Genomic DNA, 21,259 nt, shown 5'->3' on the forward strand with positions numbered 1-21,259 from the left:
AAAAAGAAAATATGAATTTCCAAAGAGAGGATAAGAAACACTAACTGCAACAAATTAAGTAATCTTACCTTTCAAAATAAGCTTCTTCTTTTATCATCCAACTTAGCCACACTACCATTAGCTGCTCCTGTTCAGGTGTACTATATAAAACATACAAGAGGGTCACTGGCTTAAGCCAGATATACTATCATAAGAATGAGAAAACATTCTGGAAGTATTTTTAGCAGAAATTATTTTTTCCTTCCTATTTTGAAATATCAATTCAAATTAATTGCTTGTTGAAGTGGCCATTAACTGTCATTGAAATATGAAGTAGTTCCAGAGATGAAGAATAAGGGCCTTTTGCTTTTCTTTATGAATGTGAACAGTCAAACCCTCTCAAAGACTTAATTACTGCATTTGCAAGTTGGAGAGAGTGAAATCCTCTCATTTTTTAGAAAAGCAAAGACCTTCTGGAATTAAAATGGTAGAAGAACTGTATTAACAGCTAATATTTCATATGGAAAAAATCTAGAGTTAAAGCGGTCATCAAGAAGTCACAAACTGGGGCGCCTGGGTGGCTCAGTTGGTTAAGCGACTGCCTTTGGCTCAGGTCATGATCCTGGAGTCCCGGGATCGAGTCCCGCATCGGGCTCCCTGCTCAGCGGGGGGTCTGCTTCTCCCTCTGACCTCTTCCCTCTCATTCTCTCTGTCTCAAATAAATAAATAAAATCTTTAAAAAAAAAAAAAAAAAGAAGTCACAAACTGGGGCGCCTAGGTGGCTCAGTCATTAAGCATCTGCCTTCGGCTCAGGTCATGATCCCGGGGTCCTGGGATCCAGCCCCGCATCAGGCTCCCTGCTCAGTGGGAAGCCTGCTTCTCCCTCTCCCACTCCCCCTGCTCGTGTTCCCTCTCTCGCTGTGTCTCTCTCTGTCAAATAAATAAATAAAATCTTTTTAAAAATTTAAAAAAAAAGAGGTCACAAACTGAGTAGTAGAGCAGTTCCAAGGAAAATAAAATTTTTTTTAATTTTTTTACTTTTTTTTATTTAATCATTTGAGACAGCGAGATACAGAGAGAGAGAGAGAGCATGAGCAGGGGGAGTTGCAGAGGGAGAGGGAGAAGCAGGCTCTCTGCTGAGAAGGGAGCCGGATGTGGGACTTGATTCCAGGACGCTGGGATCATGACCTGAGCAGAAGGCAGAGGCTTAACCATCTGAGCCACCCAGGCGCCCAAGGAAAATAAAATTTAATTTACAGAAACTTTTTTTTAAGATTTTTTTTTTTTTTAATTTATTTGACAGAGAGAGACACAGTGGGAGGGGGAACCCAAGTAGGGGGAGTGGGAGAGGAAGAAGTAGGCTTCCGGCCGAGCAGGGAGCCCGACATGGGGCTCGATCCCAGGACCCTGGGATCATGACCTGAGCCGAAGGCAGATGCTTAACAACTGAGCCACCAAGGAGCCCCTTACAGAAACATTTTGAGCAGAACTCAAAATTATAGAGAAATAAGTGATCACTATTCAAAGAAAAAGAAAAAAGAGCTATGGGTTCATGAGACATAAAAAATGATTATAAAAACATACCAACAATGTTTTTAAAGGGAATTCCTAGACTTACATTAAAAGGTACAAGTCAACTTTGACTTGTGAAAATAATTTTGATTTTCTTCCACTTCATTGCAGTGTAAATGGGTAAAACAAAAAGCAACCGAAAAGCCTGCTATCCCATGCTAAGAAAATTTAAACGGTCATTCTCAACTACAGCTAAATGATTCCACTAATAAAAGACAGCATTACATAGTAGAAAGATAACAGCCTTTAGAGCATGGCAGAGCTCAGGAGGAATCCTAACTCTATTAATTACTGGTAATGTGATCTCAAACAAGAAATTTAAATGATCCTTCTAAACTTTAACTCTCCTATCCAAAAATACAGATAGAAATACCCACCTTCCAGAAGTAATAAAGATTAGAGATAATGTTTAGCAATTACTTCAGGTAAAGAGAAAGGAAAGCACTTGATTCTATTACCTAATTTCACACCCTCCTAAAACTTCAAACTACATTAAAGGGATTTTCCTAAAAGGCATAAATGCGTAAGATGATACTGAGGGACAACAACACAAACTACTGGAAGTGAGAGCACATTTTGAAGAGTGGTAACTAACTCAGCAGACTCAAGAAAGCAGAATACTAAACTAACATGAGGGAAAAGCAAATCCACTTTATACCACAGAATCCCCAAAGAGCTCAGGAACTGACAGCTCCAGGCATTTCTGGGAGGGAGAGTGAAAACAGACTAAATTAAAAAGATCAACAGTCTATATAGGTAGTAGATCTCCAGATCACCTCCTCCATTCGACACAATTAGATGAATCCCCATCCCCCAGCAGAGAAAATACTGGAGATTTGTGCTCTGGAAATGCTGAAAGAGGATGTCTCTGAACTGAGGATCAACCAGGGATATCTGGGACACCATTCTAAAAGTAGAATTAAGTGAATGATTATACTGCAGGTTTAGATCTCCTAGCCCTTAACTCTCACTTTTAACTTTGCTTATGGGTTTCTTCTCAGGTCTTTACTCTCCAGGCAAGACAAAAGTCTTCTCTAAGAATCTGGTAAGCCCAAGAGTTTCTGAAAGAGCCACCTATGCATTAAAAGATTCAATCTGCTTTTTAGTTCCTTACTTTTTTTTTTTAAGATTTATTTATTTATTTGAGAGAGAGAGAGAGAGAGAGAAAGCACACAGGATTGGGGAGGTGGGGCAGGGGGAAAGAATCTCAAGCTGACTCCCTGCTGAGTGCAGAGCCTGATGTGAGGCTGGATCTCACAACCCTGAGATCATGACCTGAGCTGAAATCAAGACACTCAACTGCCTGAGCCACCAAGGCACCCCTCCTACTCTTAAATACAAACAATCAAGAATGATCAAAGCCCTGAAAAAAAGGTTCTAACTTGAAAAATAGAGACCAAAAAAAGCAGGAAAAAAAAAAACTTAAAGAAAACCAACTAATAAAGCTTCTTCAATCATCATGATTAATATCAGAAAAATCATGCCACCTTGAAGCAACAGCCACCGTACAGAAGAAATAACCAGAAAACAAAAAAGAGCTCTTAGATATCAGAAGTGACAGAGGATTAGAAGTTGAAAACATATCCTCGAAGGTAGAATGAGCAGTATCTTTTCAGTGATAAAAATGTTCTAAAATCAGATTGTGGTAATGGTCGTACAACTTTGTAAATCTACTTAAAACTACTGAATTATACATTTTAAAATGGGCAAATTTTATGGTATGTAAATGGTCTCTCAACTAAGCTGTTTCTTAAAAAGCAGACCAAGACAAAGATAAGGAAAACAGGAAAGGGAAAGAAAATAAGATAATCATTTCAGAAAGTCCAATATCCAAATAAGAGATGGTTTCGGAAAGATAAAAAACCCATGTGGAACATAACCAACAAATGAGTTTAAGAAAATTTCCTAGAACTGAAGGACATGAGTTCCCAGGTTGAAAGGGTTTACTAAATACCTAGGACAATAGATAAAAGCAGGCATATCATCCAAAAATTTCAAAACCCAAGGGACAAAATGCTAATCCTATATGTCTCCATATTAAAAAAAAACACACAAAAAAACAGGCTACACAAAAAACCAAGAATCAGAATGTCATCAGACTTCTCAACAGCAATACTGGAAGTCAGAAGACAATGCAGCAAGACTTTCAAAATTCTCAAAGGAAATTATTTTCAACTTCCAATTCTAAACCCTATGAAACTCAATCAAGTGCCAAAGCAGAATAAAGACATTTTCAGAAACAGCCAGTCTCAAAAAAGTTGACCTCCCACATACTCATGCTAAAAAAGCAACATGAGAAAGCAATTAAAAAAGGAAATATGTTGGGGTGCCTGGCCGGCTCAGTCAGTAGAGCATGCAACTTTTGCTCTTGGGATTGTAGGTTCAAGCCCCACGTTGGGTGTACAGATTACTTTAAAAAATAAAATCCTGGGGCACCCCGGTGGCTCAGCTGGTTTAGCATCTGCCTTTGGCTCAGGTCATGGTCCCAGGGTTCTGGGATTGAGTCCCATTCTCCCTCTCCCTCTGCTGCTCTCCCTGCTTGTGCTCTCTTACTCTCTCTCTCTCTCAATTAAATAAATAAATAAAAATAAAATCTTAAAAAATATATATATATGAGAGGCAGGAAGCAGGAGATCCAACAAAGGAGACATGAAGCAAGTCCTGAAAATAATAGTGAAGAGCAATTCCAGGATGAGAGCTGTATACCAGATGCAGACATAACTAGTTCAGAGAATCAGGAGAGACTTCCTTAAGAAAATGAAATTGACAGAATAAAGAGTCTGGGGGTGCCTGGGTGGCTCAGTCGTTAAGCGTCTGCCTTCGGCTCAGGTCATGGTCCCAGGGTCCTGCGATCCAGCCCCGCATCGGGCTCCCTGATCGGCGGGAAGCCTGCTTCTCCCTCTCCCACTCCCACTGCTTGTGTTCCCTCTCTCGCTTTGTCTCTCTCTGTCAAATAAATTAAAAAAAACTTAAAAAAAAAAAAAAGAATAAGGAGCCTGAGTATCTTGAGAGGAGGTTCAGATTGGCAGAGCTTTAAGTTGCATTAACGTAAGTACATAGAACAAAGAGCAAATGAAAAACAAATAAACAAAACACAGGATAATTATTAAGACTAAAAACAAGTTTTGCAGAAGAAAAGTTATCATCTACTATGTGGCTGAGCCCCCAGTAGAGACAATATGAACAATTATATATTTGTCAAAGCAAACTTGCAATATAACCGTACTGGGACAATGGGAAGATGGGAAGGATATGTAGATACTCTGGGGGGAAGACAAGAAGGAGACAACTAATTCCTCATCTTTCATTGTAGGAAATCAACGATTACTCCTAAAATTGAAAAATCAAAAATATAGCAAATACGAACATGTTATTTAAAGATGTGGAAATAAAAACCAAAAGAATCAGCTAAAAGAACTGAAGAAAGTTGAAAGAAGTCCCTTGAGGGAAGGGAAACAGGACGGAAGGGAATAGGGACTGCTATTTGCATTACCAAATCTTGAAGAACTAGAATGACTCCTTCAACTGGCATACAGCAGATGCTACTGAGACCATTTACTAAAAGATAATACCACCAGGCCCCTGGGTGGCTCAGTCGTTAAGCGTCTGCCTTCGGCTCAGGTCATGATCCCAGGGTCCTGGGATCGAGTCCCACATCGGGCTCCCTGCTCGGCGGGAAGCCTGCTTCTCCCTCTCCCACTCCCCCTGCTTGTGTTCCTGCTCTCGCTATCTCTCTCTCTGTCAAATAAATAAATAAAATCTTTAAAAAAAAAAAATTAGTACAGATGTTGTTAAAAAAAAAAAAGATAATACCACCTTCCATTCCTAGACCAATTTTTCTAGTAAGCTCCCAATTAATGCTATATGTGCATTTCAATAAATAAACAAAAGCAGACCTTCAGAAAACAGAGCAACCTATATAGGAAGGTACCTGACAAGTGTAGAAAAGGCCAGCAGCATACAAAAGGAAAGCGAAACGAAGCGAACTCCAGCTGGTGTAGCAGGAGGACGGCTTGTCATCAACTGCAGCAATTGCTCAGCCTCTTCCTCAGTTGGTCTAAAAAAGGGATATATTATTAGGCTTTACTTTTGTTAGTTGAGAGAGGAAGGGAGAAAAAGGAACTTCCCAAGAGTTTAACTTTTCAGATATAAATTCTGAGCTTTATAATGATACCTTCCTATTTATAAACTCTTTAACATCTTAAATCATTAAAAGCAGAACTGTTGAGCTTACAACGGTTTTTCCTCAGACACAAATACACACAATCCTCACTTGGCACAGTAGTGTGGGACCATAAAAATAACCATGCAAGCTGAAACTATGCATCTTGATTGAAATAACCAATGGGGAAAGTTAAATGTTCATGACCTTTAAAATTTGCCAAAACATCAAAAGCTTTTGTCAGTCATAATACATAGGGAAGTGGAAAAAAAAGCAAGTATTTTTTTTACTAGTTTCTTTTTTAAAAAATTTTTATTGTTATGTTAATCACCATACATTGCATCATTAATTTTTGATGTAGTGTTCCATGATTCATTGTTTGTGCATAACACCCAGTGCTCCATGCAGAACGTGCCCTCTTTAATACCCATCACCAGGCTAACCCATCCTCCCACCCCCCTCCCCTCTAGAACCCTCAGTTTGTTTTTCAGAGTCCATCATCTCTCATGGTTCATCTCCCCCTCCAATTTCCCCCCCTTCATTCTTCCCCTCCTGCTATCTTCTTCTTTAAAAAAGCAAATATTTATATAGTGCTCTATAGTTGAAAATATTACAAACACTGGGAAGTGAAGTGTTTTCTTCGTAAAAAAAAATTTATCAAGAATAGTTTGAAAAGCCCTTGCTTTATTCTCATTGTATATCTTATAATGTGGAATGAACCTCTTTCTTACACCTTGATGAACTGTCATCTCCCTTTCTAAGTTCAGATCTAATGCCAACATTTTATCCTTTGTTATTATGTTCAGTCATGAAATATCTAAGAGTTCCTTTAATGTGAAGATTTTTGCCAGAATCACCTCCTCTGGGACTTCATCCTTTTTTCCACACTGACTTTCCTCAATCATATTGACAAGGGCACCTTCACTAAATTCTTCTGCTACGTATCTAGGGTTTCTCAAATGGCAGCTGCGACATTGTCACGATCAGCTATTCCATTTATGTTTGGTTCAAACGCCACTTCCAGTGTTACCACCTTCGTTTCTTTGCTACACATTCATCTTTCTTGGCCAATTCCTTCTTTCAATTATTTTTGTCAAATGACACATGAGTCTATCACTGAGACAAGGCAACAGTACAACTCTGCACTTTCCTGTCTGTTCACCAACTGAGTAATAGATTCGCAGTGACTGGTCCCCAACAACTTTAAAAGAAATGAGGGGCGCCTAGGTGGCTCAGTCGTTAAGCGTCTGCCTTCGGCTCAGGTCATGATCCCAGGGTCCTGGGATCGAGCCCCACATCGGGCTCCCTGCTCTGCGGGAAGCCTGCCTCTCCCTCTCCCCTCCCGCAGCTTGTGTCTCTCTCTGTCAAATAAATAAATAAAATCTTTAAAAAAAAAAAAAAAGAGGGGCGCCTGGGTGGCTCAGTTGGTTAAGCGACTGCCTTCGGCTCAGGTCATGATCCTGGAGTCCCGCGATCGAGTCCCGCATCGGGCTCCCTGCTCGGCAGGGAGTCTGCTTCTCCCTCTGAACCTCCTCCCTCCATGCTCTCTGTCTCTCATTCTCTCTGTCTCAAATAAATAAATAAAATCTTTAAAAAAATAAAGAAAGAAGGAAGGAAGGAAAGAAAGAAAGAAAGAAAGAAAGAAAGAAAGAAAGAAAGAAAGAAAGAAAGAAAGAAAGAAAGAAAGAAAGAAATGAGGTGCATCTGCTATTCACAGAGTATCTTGTGGCTTGAAGAGCTCTGGGCAGGGCACCTGGGTGGCTCAGTTGGTTAAGCAACTGCCTTCAGCTCAGGTCATGATCCTGGAGTCCCTGGATCGAGTCCCGCATCGGGCTCCCTGCTGGACGGGGAGTCTGCTTCTCCCTCTGACCCTCCCCCGTCTCATGTGCTCTCTCTCATTCTCTCTCTCTCAAATAAATAAATAAAATATTAAAAAAAAAAAAAAAGAGCTCTGGGCAAAATTTGTATTTCATACAATTATTTGGTCAATGTATCATGGTAACTGATATATTAGCTGTTGGGGGAACAGTGTTATTTAACTAAGCCAATGCTAAGCTGAGGTTAGTGAAATTCAGAGACATGCAAAGTGAGGACTGTATGTATAACGGTTGAGGACATTATTCAAAAGGATGTAGTGCAGTGACTCCATAGAAACCCTGTGCTTAATAATCACTATATATCAATTTTAAATAATCTGTGATCTCAGTTGTGAAAGTAAACAGAAGAGATTTACTTCAACTAACTGCATGGGCTCAATAAAGTATCACTCACAGATCATTCACTCTAGTCATTTCAAGCTGTGGTAAAGTCACAGGTTTTCTTAAACTGCTCTGGCCCCTCCCATATTCACATAATTCTATTTACAATCTGACAAAAATAGATGGATACATCCCACCTGGGAACGTTTTTGCCTTAGGACTTTACTCTTAATATAGGCCAGCCCACTGCCTAAGCCCAACAGAAAACCCAAATCCTCAGAATAAAAGGCCTTTGGCTCACTTTCTTGGGATTAGAAACAAGAAAGTAAAATGATAAAAAGGTAAAATATCAAATTATTGAATACTTGAGTCCAGCGATCCCCATCAAAGCACAGTACAGACGTAAGAGTGCACTGGCTTTCACAACATGCTCTTCTTTCAGCCCCGAATACACAGACACATTGGGCTCCATCTCCACATCAGCTTCTTCCACAATGCGGGTACTTCTTACTGTGGGAAGAATGCCCATCAACTCCAGAAGAAGCTGCCTTCTCATTTGCCAAAGGACAGAACTACTGGTCTCTCTTTTTCTCTGTAAAAAATATGGACCACAAAAGGAAGGAAGCATGGAGCACTTAAGGATGCTCAAACGAAACTCCCCTGTTAAACATTTAAAACTGACCCATTTGAAGAGGCTGTCAGAACTGCAGAATCTCATTTTAACTAAATGAGCAAACTCAAAATTCACTGATTCCTTTGAAGAATACTCTACTCACCTTAATCTGGATTGGCTGCACAGAAAACACTAAATTAATGACAATTTGAACTGTAAACTATCATTTAAATGGTTAAACATTAAACTTTCAAATACAAAATGACTAAAGGAGTCATCTCTGATACAGCAGAAAGTGCTCAGATTTTGGAGACAGAACATCTTGGGTTTAAACAATAACTTAGCCATTGATTATGTACGCTTACCTCTCTGAACCCCACTTTCCTTAATGACAAGGAAGTGAATATTTTATTAATAATATTTAACTCCCAAGGGTGTTGTAATTAGTTCACAAATCTATCTATCACCCTCACAGTTCTTCAGGCAAGGATCATGTCTTGGTCATCTATTACTTGGCAGGGCCTACCACTGTGCCTTACATATAGCAAGCACTCAATATCTTTTATATAGATGAATGAACAAAAAAATACGTATGAAAGCAGTTCTAAACTGTAAAAAACCAGGCAAACATTAGTCATTTTTAGAATGTTTCTAAGTAAAATATGATGTCTGCATTTTTAATAGCATTAGGTATAAATAAGAGAAATTTACTCACACAAAGGACAATTACAAACAAGATGAACATACCAAAATGCTTAACACAGTGCCTGACACATAGAAAGCATACAATAAATGTTCAGTTCCCTTAAAAAGCAAAGCTTAAATTAGTTCTCAAAAAAAAAAAAAAATTAGTTCTCAAATGGGCTAGAAATAAAGTAGAATTTGGATATAGAAAAGTATGGTGAGCCAGTAGCATAAAAAATGACTGGAGGACCAGGCAGTACTGTCTAATTCACTTTTTTCAACAAGATAAAAATCATTCTGCACAGAGTCCTTCATACGAACTCTACTTACAGAGTTACCATGAAATGTTCTTTTTTTTTTTTTTTTAAGATTTTATTTGTTTATTTTGAGAGAGAGACAGAGGGACAGAGGGAGACGGAGAAGCGGACACCCTGCTAAGCTGGGAATCCAATGCGGGGCTCGATCCTAGGACCCTGAGATCATGACCTGAGCCAAAGGCAGATGCTTAACTGACTGAGCCACCCAGGTGCTCCACCACGAAATGTTCTTTGAAAAAGTAAAATATTTTATAACTTAAAAACTGTTGCAAAATGTAATACATATTCATCAATAGATGAATAAACAAATAGTATTTGTATATACATACAATGGAATAATATTCAGCCTTGAAAAAGAAAGAAATTCTGATATATGCTACAACATGCATGGACTTTGAAAACATTATGATAGGGTGCCTGGGTGGCTCAGTTGGTTAAGTGTCTGCCTTCAGCTCAGGTCATGATCCCAGGGTCCTGGGATCGAGCCCCGAATCGGGCTCCCTGCTCTGCGGGGGAAGCATGCTTCTCCCTCTCCCACTCCCCCTGCTTGTGTTCCCTTTCTCGCTGTGTCTCTCTCTGTCAAATAAATAAATAAAACTTAAAAAAAAAAAAAATGAAAACATGATAACTAAAACAAGCCAAACTCAAAAAGAGAAATACTGTGTGATTCCACTTATATGAGGTACCTAGAACAGTCAAATTCATAGAGATAGAAAGTAGAAAAAAGTTACCAGGGGCTGGAAGGAAGGAGGAATGGGGAATTATTATTTAATGGATACAGAGTTTCTGTTTGAGATGATGAAAAAGTTCTGAAAATGAACAGTGATGATGGTTGCAAAATACTGTGAATGCCACTGAACTATACACTTAAAAAGGATTAAAACAGTAAATTTCATGTCATGTGTATTTACCACAATAAAAAATATATATTAAAATTACAGACTATAATAACTTATTTTGATGACAAATCTAATCCAAAACCCTAGAGATTCCCAGAACTCTTTCAGAGGGTCCAGAGGTCAAAAGCATTTCCTTAAATATTATTGGCCGCTTCTACTCTCATTTTCTCACAAGCATACAATATAGCTTTCCAAAGGTTCTATTAAGCCAGACATTAAAGAGATTTGCAAGAATGTAAAACAATACTATTCTTCTCACTAAATTTTTGGAAAATATGGTTATTTTTCATTAAAAATATGTTCATATTTAATACAGTTATTATTATTTTTAAATGAATTAAGTAGAGGTGCCTGGGTGGTTCAGTCGGTTAAGTGTCTGCCTTTGGCTCAGGTCATGATCCCGGAGTCCTGGGGTCGAGCCCCACATTGGGCTCCCTGCTCAGCAGAGAGTCTGCTTCTCCCTCTCCCTCCCTGCTCCTTCTCACTCTCTCTCTCTTTCAAATAAATAAATAAAATCTTTAAAAATAAAAAAATAAAAGTAAATAAATTAAGTAAATATTTCCAAGTTTTCAGTTTTCTTTTTTTTTTTTTTTAAGATTTTTATTTATTTATTTGACAGAGACACAGTGAGAGAGGGAACACAAGCAGGGGGAGTGGGAGAGGGAGAAGCAGACTTCCCGCCAAGCAGGGAGCCCCATGTGGGGCTTGATCCCAGGACCCTGGCACCATGACCCGAGCTGAAGGCAGATGCCTAATGACTGAGCCACCCAGGCGCCCTCAGTTTTCGTTTCTAATATGTTAAATATCAACAGATAAAAGCATATAAACAAAAGCTCTTTAGTAACCCCCAGGATTTAAAAAGTCAGGAGTTCCTGAGACTAAAATATTGAGAACAACTGGTCTAATGACATCATTCTAGAAGTGCTTCTTTCTCTTTTACTAGTTGCCAAAATATCCTGATTCTTAGCCTATAAGATCTTTAAACCCTCACCTGCTGTCCATTTCGGATAAAAGTTCCAAACCAAGTCCGGACTTTCGCATTTGTTCCAAGAAGCAAACCACTAACAAAACAAACCAAGTCACTCACTCCATCTTCAGTAGCTTCATTTTTAGTATGATCCAACGTCAAAGCCACTCCAAGACCTGGCAAGTGACATTCTTCCACCTAACACAGCAAAGAAAACAAACTGAACTGAGAATCATAAGGAAAAGGGCCAGACACTTCAGTGTTTAGATGTTTTAAAGCTTCTAAAGTTTAGAAGAAGACATATCCCAAAACATAAAAACCCAGAGAGGACAGTAATAATATATCCAGTATATAATTATAATTCCAAATTGCTGCAAGATTCTAAAACCACCTTGGGCAAGTTTCTGATCATAATACAAAGGCTTTTGTCTCATAAAAATAATAAGATCTCCTACCACCATCCCTCGAACTTTGAGGGCCTGAGAAGGATTCATTTTACATAAGAAGCGTAGTGCATCTGTCCTGCGCCTTCCTCCAAGACTTTCTTCATCTTGTCGTTCTCCATTTTTTATCAGACCCCTGCAAACTGAACATTTAATAGCCACTATTACTTTAATCTTTCAAGTAAGATGTTAGAAACAATTTCTTCAGCCTTTGAATTAATCATTTATGTGGAATAGACACTATAGAAGAAAATGATCAGGGAATTTGAAAGCCCAGCAATAGAAACTGGTTAAAATAAAGCACAGAATGAAAAGAGACTTAAAAAATGAACAGTGACCTGTGGGGCAATATCAAGTAGTCAAATATAATTACAGTCTCAAAGAAAAAGAAAATGGAAGACAAAAATATATTTGAAGAAATTTTTTTTCAAATTTGATGAAACTATAATCACAGAAGCTCAAGCAGGATAAATACAAAGAAAATCATATCGAGACCCATCATAATCAAATTTCTGAAAATCAGTGGAAAAGAGAAAATCTTAAAAGTAGCCAGAGAAAAAAACAAATATTATACACAAAGGAACAGAAATCAAAACCACCACAGACAACAGAATGGCATCTTTAAAGAGCTAAAAGAAAATGTCAACCTAAAATTTTATACCCAGTGAAAAATATCTTTGAAGAATGAAGACAAAATCAGGTTTGTTTGTTTTGTTTTGTTTTTCAGATTAAAAAAAAACTGGAAAGCAGCACCTGGCTGGCTCAATCAGTAAAGCATGTGACTCTCAATTTCCAGGTTAAGTTCGAGCCCCTCATTGGGTGTAGAGATTACTTAAAAATAAAATCTTTTAAAAAATAAAAATAAATAAAATTTTAAAAGCTGGAAAAGTCTGTTGCCATCAAACCTGAACTGCAAGACATGTTAAAGGGAAATTATACCAGATGGAAATGTGGAGCTACAAAAAGGAATGAAGTGGGGCACTTGGATGGCTCAGTCTATGAAGCGTCAGACCTGATTTTGGCTCAGTTCATGATCTCAGGGTCGTGACACTGAGTCCCATGTCGGGTTCCTCGTTGAGCGTTGAGGCTGCTTAGGATTCCCTCTCTCCCTCTCCCTCTGCCCTTTTCCCCTCACTCACACTCTCACTCTAAAATAAAATTTTATACATATATATATAATTAACCGTTTAAAGCAAAAGTAGTAACAATGTATTCTGAGTCTTGTAACATGTTGAAGTAAAATCTATGACAACAGTAGCATAAAGGACAGGAGGGGGAAATAGAAGTATATTACATTATATGTAAAGAGGTAGAAAATCATTAAAAGTAGACTGCCATAAATTAAAGTTGCATACTTTATTTTTTTTGTTTATTTATTTTTTCTTAAGTAGGCTCCGTATCCAGCGTGGAGCTTAACACAAGGCTTAAACTCATGACCCTGAGATCAAGACCTGAACTGAGGTCAAGAGTCAGTTGCTTGGGGCACCTGGGTGGCTCAGTCAATTGAGTGACCGGCTCTTGATTTCAGCTCAGGCATGATCTCAGGGTTGTGGGATCAAGCCCCACCTTGGGCTCCACACTCAGCTCAGAGTCTGCTTGTCCCTCTCCCTCTGCTCCTCTCCCCACTCACACTCTCTCTCTCAAATAAATAATCTTAAAAAAAAAAAAAGTCAGATACTTAACTGACTGAGCCACCCAGGTGCCCCAAAGATGCAGACTTTAAACCTGACAACAACAAATGAAGAAATAAGAATGAAAAGAAAAAAATTAAGCAAAGACGTATAGCTAATATGACAATAGTGGAGATAAAATGGAATCCTAAAAATTTCAATCCAAATGAAGAAAAGAAAAGGAAACAAACAGAAAACAAAAAGCAATATGATACACTTAAATCCAACCACCACAATAATCACATTAAATGGTCTATGTAAATGGCCTAAACTCTCCAATTAAAAAGCAGAAACCATAACTAAATTTTTTTAAAAAAACAAGATTCAACTATACTTGTCTACAAGAAACTCACCTTAAAGATACAGACTTTTCAAAAAGATGGATATATACCACGCAAACACTAATTGTAAGCTGCTACAGCTGTATTAATAAAGCAGACTTCAAAAGAAAGTATATTACCGGGGATAAAGAAGGACATATCATAATGAAAAAGAAAAAGGCTCAACTCATCATAAAGATATAACAATCCTAAATGTACATGGACCCAAACACAGCTTCAAAATTAATGAAGCAAAAACTGACAAAATGAAAGGAGATTTTGTTTGGAGGAAACTGGAGACATCAGCACTACTCTCTCAGTAACTGACAGAACACGTAGACAGAAAATCAGCACTAGCACAGTTTTTACAAAAGACTTTTATATATCTTGCGATATTCAATAAATCTCTTAGAAATATAAGGGAAATGTTATTATTAATACTCATTTTATAGATGATAAGTATCTTGATGATTACCCAAAAAGTGAGTGACAAAACGAGAAATTATGACTGCCACATCCAGTGTTTTTTTCCTCTTTGGCTCCCAATTCACAACCTTGCTCAAAAATGTTTTTATTTTTATATCACACAGACCCAAACAACAATCTCCAATCAGTAGTAGTTTGAAATAGAGGTGAAAATTTCAGTTGATTTTTCTCAATTTCAACTTTTCTGCAAACTGACAGCAATAAGGCTAAAACACAAAGGGTTTGATTGCTGCTATTTCTGATTACATGTTATCTTGCACTGCACTCTGGATGTTTCACAGATATATGTCTTCTTCCCTTTACTCCATGAGCATAGGATTATAGCTTCTAGTTCTTTAGTATTTTTACTGTCCTATTATAGCAATGGTGTCTAGTGACAAAAAAATTTTCTTGCACACTCACCGTACTTAAATTTGTAATCTCAAAACAATTTTGAAATCTTCTCAACGTTTCTACAATGAATACTCACTAATAAACTTTCCAAAGATAAAATCTCAAATGAAAGCACATAAATATTTCTCATTAGCTCAAAAAGCAGGTCCTGTATCTGCCCAAAAAAATCTCTTCAATATCCTATTTTATAATAATATTTACCTTCATTAAAACTATCAGGAACATTGGCCACCAACAGACATAAGAACCAGGCACCATTTCTAACATGTAGCAAGGCTTCAGCTACATCCACTATAGGAAGCAGGGAAGGGAGCTCTACAAGAAAACAAAGTCAATGTTACTATTAAGGGGTGATATTTCATCGTATTATACATAAGCATTTTTGACATTTCACAGATGTCATTTAAAACCAATTAATGGTCTAGAGCTGAATTGTCCAGTAGGACAGCCACCAGCCCCATGAGGCTATTTAAACTAATTGGGATGCCTGGTTGGCACAGTGGATGGAGCATGCAACTCCTGGTCTTAAGGGTTGTAAATTCAAATTCGAGCCCCACCCTGGGTGGAGAGATCACTTAAAGATTTTTTTTTTTTTTAATTTATTTGACAGAGAGAGAGAGAGAGACAGCGAGAGAGGGAACACAAGCAGGGGGAGTGGGAGAGGGAGGGAGAAGCAGGCTTCCCACCGGACAGAGAGCCCGATGCGGGACTTGATCCCAGGACTCTGGGATCATGACCTGAGCCGAAGGCAGATAATTAACAACTGAGCCACCCAGGTGCCCTGAGAAAACTTAAAAATAAAATCTTTTGGGCGCCTGGGTGGCTCAGATGGTTAAGCGTCTGCCTTCGGCTCAGGTCATGATCCCAGGGTCCTGGGATCGAGTCCCGCATCGGGCTCCCTGCTCAGCGGGGAGCCTGCTTCTCCCTCTGCTTCTCTCTCTCTCTCTCTCTCTGTCTCTCATGAATAAATAAATAAAATCTTTAAAAATAAATAAATAAAATTTAAAAAATAAAATCTTTAAATTAATTCAAATTAAATTTTAAAAAAATAGTCCCACTAGCCATATTTCGAGTAATCCGTAAGCACATGTGGCCGGGGGCCACTGGACTGGAAAGCACAACACGCATCACTGCCACTGCGACACTGGGCAGTGTGGGCAAGAGGGATTTTCATGAAAATCTTTGCATTTTTATGTCCTCTATCTTTCTAATCCAATCACTCAAAGTTAATAATTTGAAATATTTCAATCCCCCCACAGGTTTTGTCTTAACTTTAAACAAAATTGGGATTATATTCTACTTATCATTTTACCCTTTGTTTTTTTCACTTACAGATTACGACCATTTTCCAAAAGATCATTAAATTCCTTCAAACACACTATGTTAATGGCTATTTAACATGCCATACTATGGAAATAATATAATTCACTTAATCATTGTCCTACTACTAGCCACTTTTGTCTTAACATTTTAAGGTGCATTTTTATAAAATATTTACATAAAATAACACAATTTCCAAGTTAAGAAGTTACACGGTACCATTTAACAAGAAACTATGAACGTAATGTACCTTAGCAGTCATTACAGTACCTGCTTGTAAAATACAAAGTACATCTGCAGCTTCCTCCAAATACACTGGACTCTCAAACAGCTCAGATGACTTAAAAAAAAATTCTCCACTGGACTCAGACACCTTAAAAAAGAAAAAAAGAAAAAGAAAAAAGAAATGATGAACTCTATTAATTTCAGATAATGTACTAAATCCCTTACTATTTTTATAATTATTTATTGAGCTTACAGACCATGTTTCTAAATATGTTATTAATATACTGCAGCAGAATATGCAGTATTTGATAAATATGAGCCGCTTTAATCACAGTCACATTAATTATTATTCAGGTCTCAAAAATTTATTTCTATATAAATATTTGGAGACATCTGGAATTAAAAATAAGACAAACCAAACAAATGAACCAGGAATGCTACCTACAAGTTATAGCTCGGGATACCTGGGTGGCTCAGTCGGTTAAGCGTCTGCCTTCGGCTCAGGTCATAATCTCAGGGTCCTGGGATCAAGTCCCACATCAGGCTCCCTGCTCAGCGAGGAGTCTGCTTCTCCCTCTCCCTGCTCCCCCCCTTTGCTTGTACTCTTTCTATCTCTCTCTCTCTCAAATAAAGAAATTAAAATCTTTAAAAAAAATTTTTTTAAAGTTATAGCTCAAAAAAAGTCAAGAAATGGTAAACTTAAAGCAGTATAACAGATATAAATTATGTTCAACTGCAAATGAACTGTAGGAAAAACAAAAAATAAACATGTATATCAACAGAAGTAGCTACTAACTTTTTAAAAAATTTCCTACAGTAGCTTCATCACACTTCCCATTTGAAGAGTTCTGAGCTGAAATACTGGAAACCTCCCAGGGGAGAAAGGTCACTTATTTTACAAGATCCATCAAGTTAGATATTAAGAAAAAGGTGTAGGAAAAATATTGATTGAAATTAAGGCTATCAGTATAGTAGAAAAGAGTAGAAAGAAATAACTGTAATACAAAAACATTTTTTAAAAGATATGTAACAAATATATTTGAATTAAAAAAACAAATAAATAGGGGCTGGGTGGCTCAGTCTGTTAAGCGACTGCCTTCAGCTCGGGTCATGCCCTGCATTGGGCTCCCTGCTCAGCAGGAAGCCTGCTTCTCCCTCTCCCACTACCCCTGCTTGTGTTCCCTCTCTCGCTGTCTCTCTCTCTGTCAAATAAAAATATAAAATCTTTAAAATAAATAAATAAATAAATAAATTTTTAAAAATAAAGATTTCTAATATATCTTAAAGACTGCACTAACTGCACCCCCCAACCACCACCAGTATTTTCCTTGGAAACAGAATTTAGAGTTGTTCAGTCCACAGTTTATAAAACTAAACTTTATTTATTATAAAGTAACTGACCTTGAAACTCTAACAGTAAATAATTTTTGCCTCTGAAACTCTGGGCTTAATATATAAGCCATCTTAATATGAAGATCCAGCTTAATTATTTTTATAGTAGAACCGGGACATGCACAAATTTAAAATTCAGAGTTTCAATTAATCATAATTACCCAAAGGTCCATGAACTAAGTAATCTATCATTTTGCTGACATTCAAAGTTGAATAGCTTTCAATAGTGTATAGCTGCAATTCAGTCATATAGTGAGTAAGCCTAGCCAATGATCCTACATCCAATTCAGCTTTGATATTCCCTATTCACTGATTATGTGAGATAATGAATGCTCATTCAGTGTCTAAAGGAATCACATACATTTTTCAGTTATGTTTTATAATATTTTATGAGGGAAATCATACCCTATAAAGATATTATCAAATTTGGTAATTTGTAGAAGTCTTGAGCTATGTACCCTTCTATATATCAAAAAGCCATTGTATGGAGTCCATGCAGAAAAAAAATCTCCACAGTAGAAAATGCAGAATAGGTATAAATGAGAGAAAATAGTAGAGAAAGAAAGGTAGGCATTTAATAGCCTTTTAAGCTTTTCACAGAAAACACTTTCAAAACAAATAGAAATACGTGTAAAGGAGGATGCAACTTGCCTGCCTTCTAGCCTGTTTCTTTTTTTTTTCTTAAGATTTTATTTATTTATTTGTCAGAGAGAGAGAGGACAAGCAGGGGGAGTGGCAGACAGAGGGAGAAGCAGGCTCCCCTCTGAGCAAGGAGCTCCATGCAGAACTCGATCCCAGCTCCCTGGGATCATGACCTGATGCAAAGGCAAGTGCTTAACCGACTGAGCCACCCAGGCGTCCTCTCTGTTTCTACTTTCTATGTGTAGACATCAAATCATGCATATTCTGATGTGTGATTAAAATAAATGCACCTTGTTCATAATTGCCAGCAGTTCACTAAGCACAAGACGCAATCGACGAGGCGAATCACTGTGTTCAAACTCCAACGTCAATCCATGCTGAAGCTGTGATACCAGGATGCTCTCTCCACTGCCTCCTCCAAGTTTATGCCTAATAAAGTACAAATGTGTAAAACAACAATCATGAGAACACTGACACAGAAATAACAAAATTATTTTTTGTTGAAATAATCTACAAAAGAATGTGTGAATTCTTTTCATACATTTCATGAATGTAATACTTCTGAAATACTATTTAGTTTGCCTATTTCAGGGATTCACAACCTATATAAAGACTCCAACTAATAGTTAACACCTACTTCGATGAACAACAATGGCTCGCTATTGGGATTCACAATGGGTAGGGAAGAACCAAACAACTGCCCAGATTTTTGGGAAATCAATGTAAGCTCAAAAAGCCTGCCGGGTGATTCCAATAAATACTTCTATTCTAGGGGAACTTACCCTCCCCGCTTCCCACTGAGAATAATTCATCTAATCAGTTTAGCAGAATACAACAGTATATTTAGCCAAACTTCTCTCTACACATTTTAGAATACAGAACTCAAAAGATCCTAGAATTTTAACTATAAATAGAAAAGAACTAGGTAAAATGCTCTCCAAAGTTTAGATTCTCAATCTTTTCTGGGAGAGTGCATCCAATAAAAAGTCCTAAAAGCTCCAAAGAAATATTTGATTCCCTGTTCTTTGATAAATCTAAGTAAATCCCAATCCACATATTATATAACACAACATTACCTAAGCTGCTGTTCTTTGCTGGCATCCTGTTCTAAAGCATGAAAGTCCACAGACAACAACGCAACAATGGAATTGACAGCTTCCACTCCAGAGAGAAGACGAAGGATCAGTTTTTTATCCTGAGCCCAGCTCTGGCTCTGGTCAGCAGGAGCACAGAGCGCCATCCGCACCAAGCAGGGCAGGAGAAGTCTTAATTCCGGATCACTTAAAGATGCTAACCGAACAACATCCACCTTCTGCATTGCCTCAAAAGCAAAAGGGCTGACAAACTGAAGACTTGTACACTCAGCCATTCTCACTGTTGATCCTAATGATAAAAAAAAAAAGCAGGTATAATTCCTACATGTATGAATGCCCCTCTTTTTAAAAACCCAGAGAAATGTGGTCTATCTTTAATAGGCCCCTATGCTGGCTAGGTTTCTGGCACAATTAAAGACTCCCTATGTTTTTACTCCCACCTAAAAATTGAGAAAGAAAACAGAGTACATTAACATCTCCTCCAGCCCTAGGGATCTTCTATTCTAATACTTATTTTGCAAAGAAATATGAAGCTCAGAGAGATTAAATAAGAGGCATATGGTGATGACCAGCTAGTGGCAAAATCCAACGCTGAATCCCCATCTGCTTAATCTCAGTCCAAGACTTTCTCCACTGCATCAATCATCTGAGCACCACAATGCAAATAAAAATGAGTAGTAAAGAATGTTCCTCTTCCGCACCTCTTTAGTTTTTTATGCCTACTCAACAAATGTAAAGAACTGTTAGGCTTCTCTTTCCCACCCTCCACGAGTCAATGGAAGCGAAATCTCCTCACTAACCAAAAGCAATGCCAGAATCAACGTTCTGGAGGCCATAACACTATCCTAATGTCCCTTGTGTTGCTTGGGGGGGAAGAAAAACAGCTGTGGAGGTGCAATTAGCTACGGGAGAAAGATGAGTTCCACTTGGGCATTTCTGTCTTCACTAGTAATCAGAAGCCACCCCCCCCCCAAAAAAAGGCAGGGCGTAGGTGGCAAAGCCATCCCCTCAAAAACCCACAGACTAGCAAAATCGTGGGTTAACAGAGTCGTGGGCAGAAACGTTACTTTGTTTTTTAAGCAAGAGGCGCTGGCCTTTTAACAGAGGGGCAGGCTGAGGGAGCGGAGGCACCAAGCCTGTGTGTGCTCACAGATTTCGCCCCCAGCCTAACGAGAACCAACCAGTCCCTGGAAGAGAAATGTAAGGCCAGTGACCGACGTGGACCGGGAAACGCGCCAAAGCCTGAGAGGCGGAAGCTTCATACCTTAAGATTTGCCCTCCAACCTCCCGGGACCCGTGTAACACCGATTCCGCGCCCTAGAGGCGGGACGCGGTAGAAATCTAGAGCGCGATCCGAAGTTGGGCCTACGCGAAAAATCCCGATTCGCCAACCCTAGCTGTGCCCTGAGTCGCCCCAGGCACCAAAAACCTAGACGCCGGGACCAATGGGGTTGGCAGCGCGACAGACTGTATGGGGACACCGCACAAGCACAAAGGCAGAACCCGCGCCGAAGGGAGGGGAAAGCGGAGGGGGCTGCTTCAACCTGCACCCAGCACCTTCATTCATCCCCAGCGTCTGGCTCCCGTCGGCCACCGTACTGCACTGAGAGGACGGCTGGCTGCGAAAGGAAACCCAGAGACGGCGGCGTTGGTGCAACGGTGCGCGTGCGCGGCCCCACCCCTTCCTCCCCGCAGTTGCCCTGCGTACCCACACCACCCTCGAGCCGGAGGTTTAGAATGGGGTTTCTCCACAGGGTGCTTACTACCTGTGTCCTTTTTGATTAAGTCCTTAAGCCTCTCCGAGCCACAGTTTCATCGTCACCGGACTTTTGTGGCACTTGAATGAAGTAACGTATGTGAAAGAAATGTTAAAGTTGTTTCCA

General features: G+C 38.8%; 1 protein-coding gene across 8 annotated transcripts in view; it reads right to left on the reverse strand.

The window, feature by feature from the left end:
* The window catches only part of INTS2 (integrator complex subunit 2), a 56,793-nt gene extending 35,780 nt beyond the window's left edge, over window positions 1-21,013 (reverse strand). For 3 of the 8 annotated variants that reach the window (XM_064583494.1, XM_064583497.1, XM_064583491.1), the window contains exons 1-10: window positions 20,921-21,013; window positions 19,359-19,665; window positions 18,573-18,711; window positions 16,294-16,396; window positions 14,905-15,018; window positions 11,847-11,977; window positions 11,416-11,589; window positions 8,277-8,503; window positions 5,483-5,608; window positions 69-140 (exon numbers count right to left, since the gene is read on the reverse strand). In XM_064583494.1, coding sequence (XP_064439564.1) covers window positions 69-140; window positions 5,483-5,608; window positions 8,277-8,503; window positions 11,416-11,589; window positions 11,847-11,977; window positions 14,905-15,018; window positions 16,294-16,396; window positions 18,573-18,711; window positions 19,359-19,665; window positions 20,921-20,939 — 1,412 coding nt within the window. In that variant the 5' untranslated portion in view covers window positions 20,940-21,013. Of the gene's footprint in view, window positions 1-68; window positions 141-5,482; window positions 5,609-8,276; window positions 8,504-11,415; window positions 11,590-11,846; window positions 11,978-14,904; window positions 15,019-16,293; window positions 16,397-18,572; window positions 18,712-19,358; window positions 19,666-20,640; window positions 20,891-20,920 lie in introns of those variants that run through there. The other 5 variants (XM_064583496.1, XM_064583492.1, XM_064583493.1 and 2 more) reach the window with 5 other exon arrangements.
* Between the last annotated feature and the right edge of the window lie 246 nt (window positions 21,014-21,259).

Source organism: Mirounga angustirostris, unplaced genomic scaffold, assembly GCF_029215605.1.
Source record: "Mirounga angustirostris isolate CCGP_5_RB_7025 unplaced genomic scaffold, mMirAng1.0.hap1 SCAF_17, whole genome shotgun sequence".
NCBI classification, from domain to species: Eukaryota; Metazoa; Chordata; class Mammalia; order Carnivora; family Phocidae; genus Mirounga; species Mirounga angustirostris.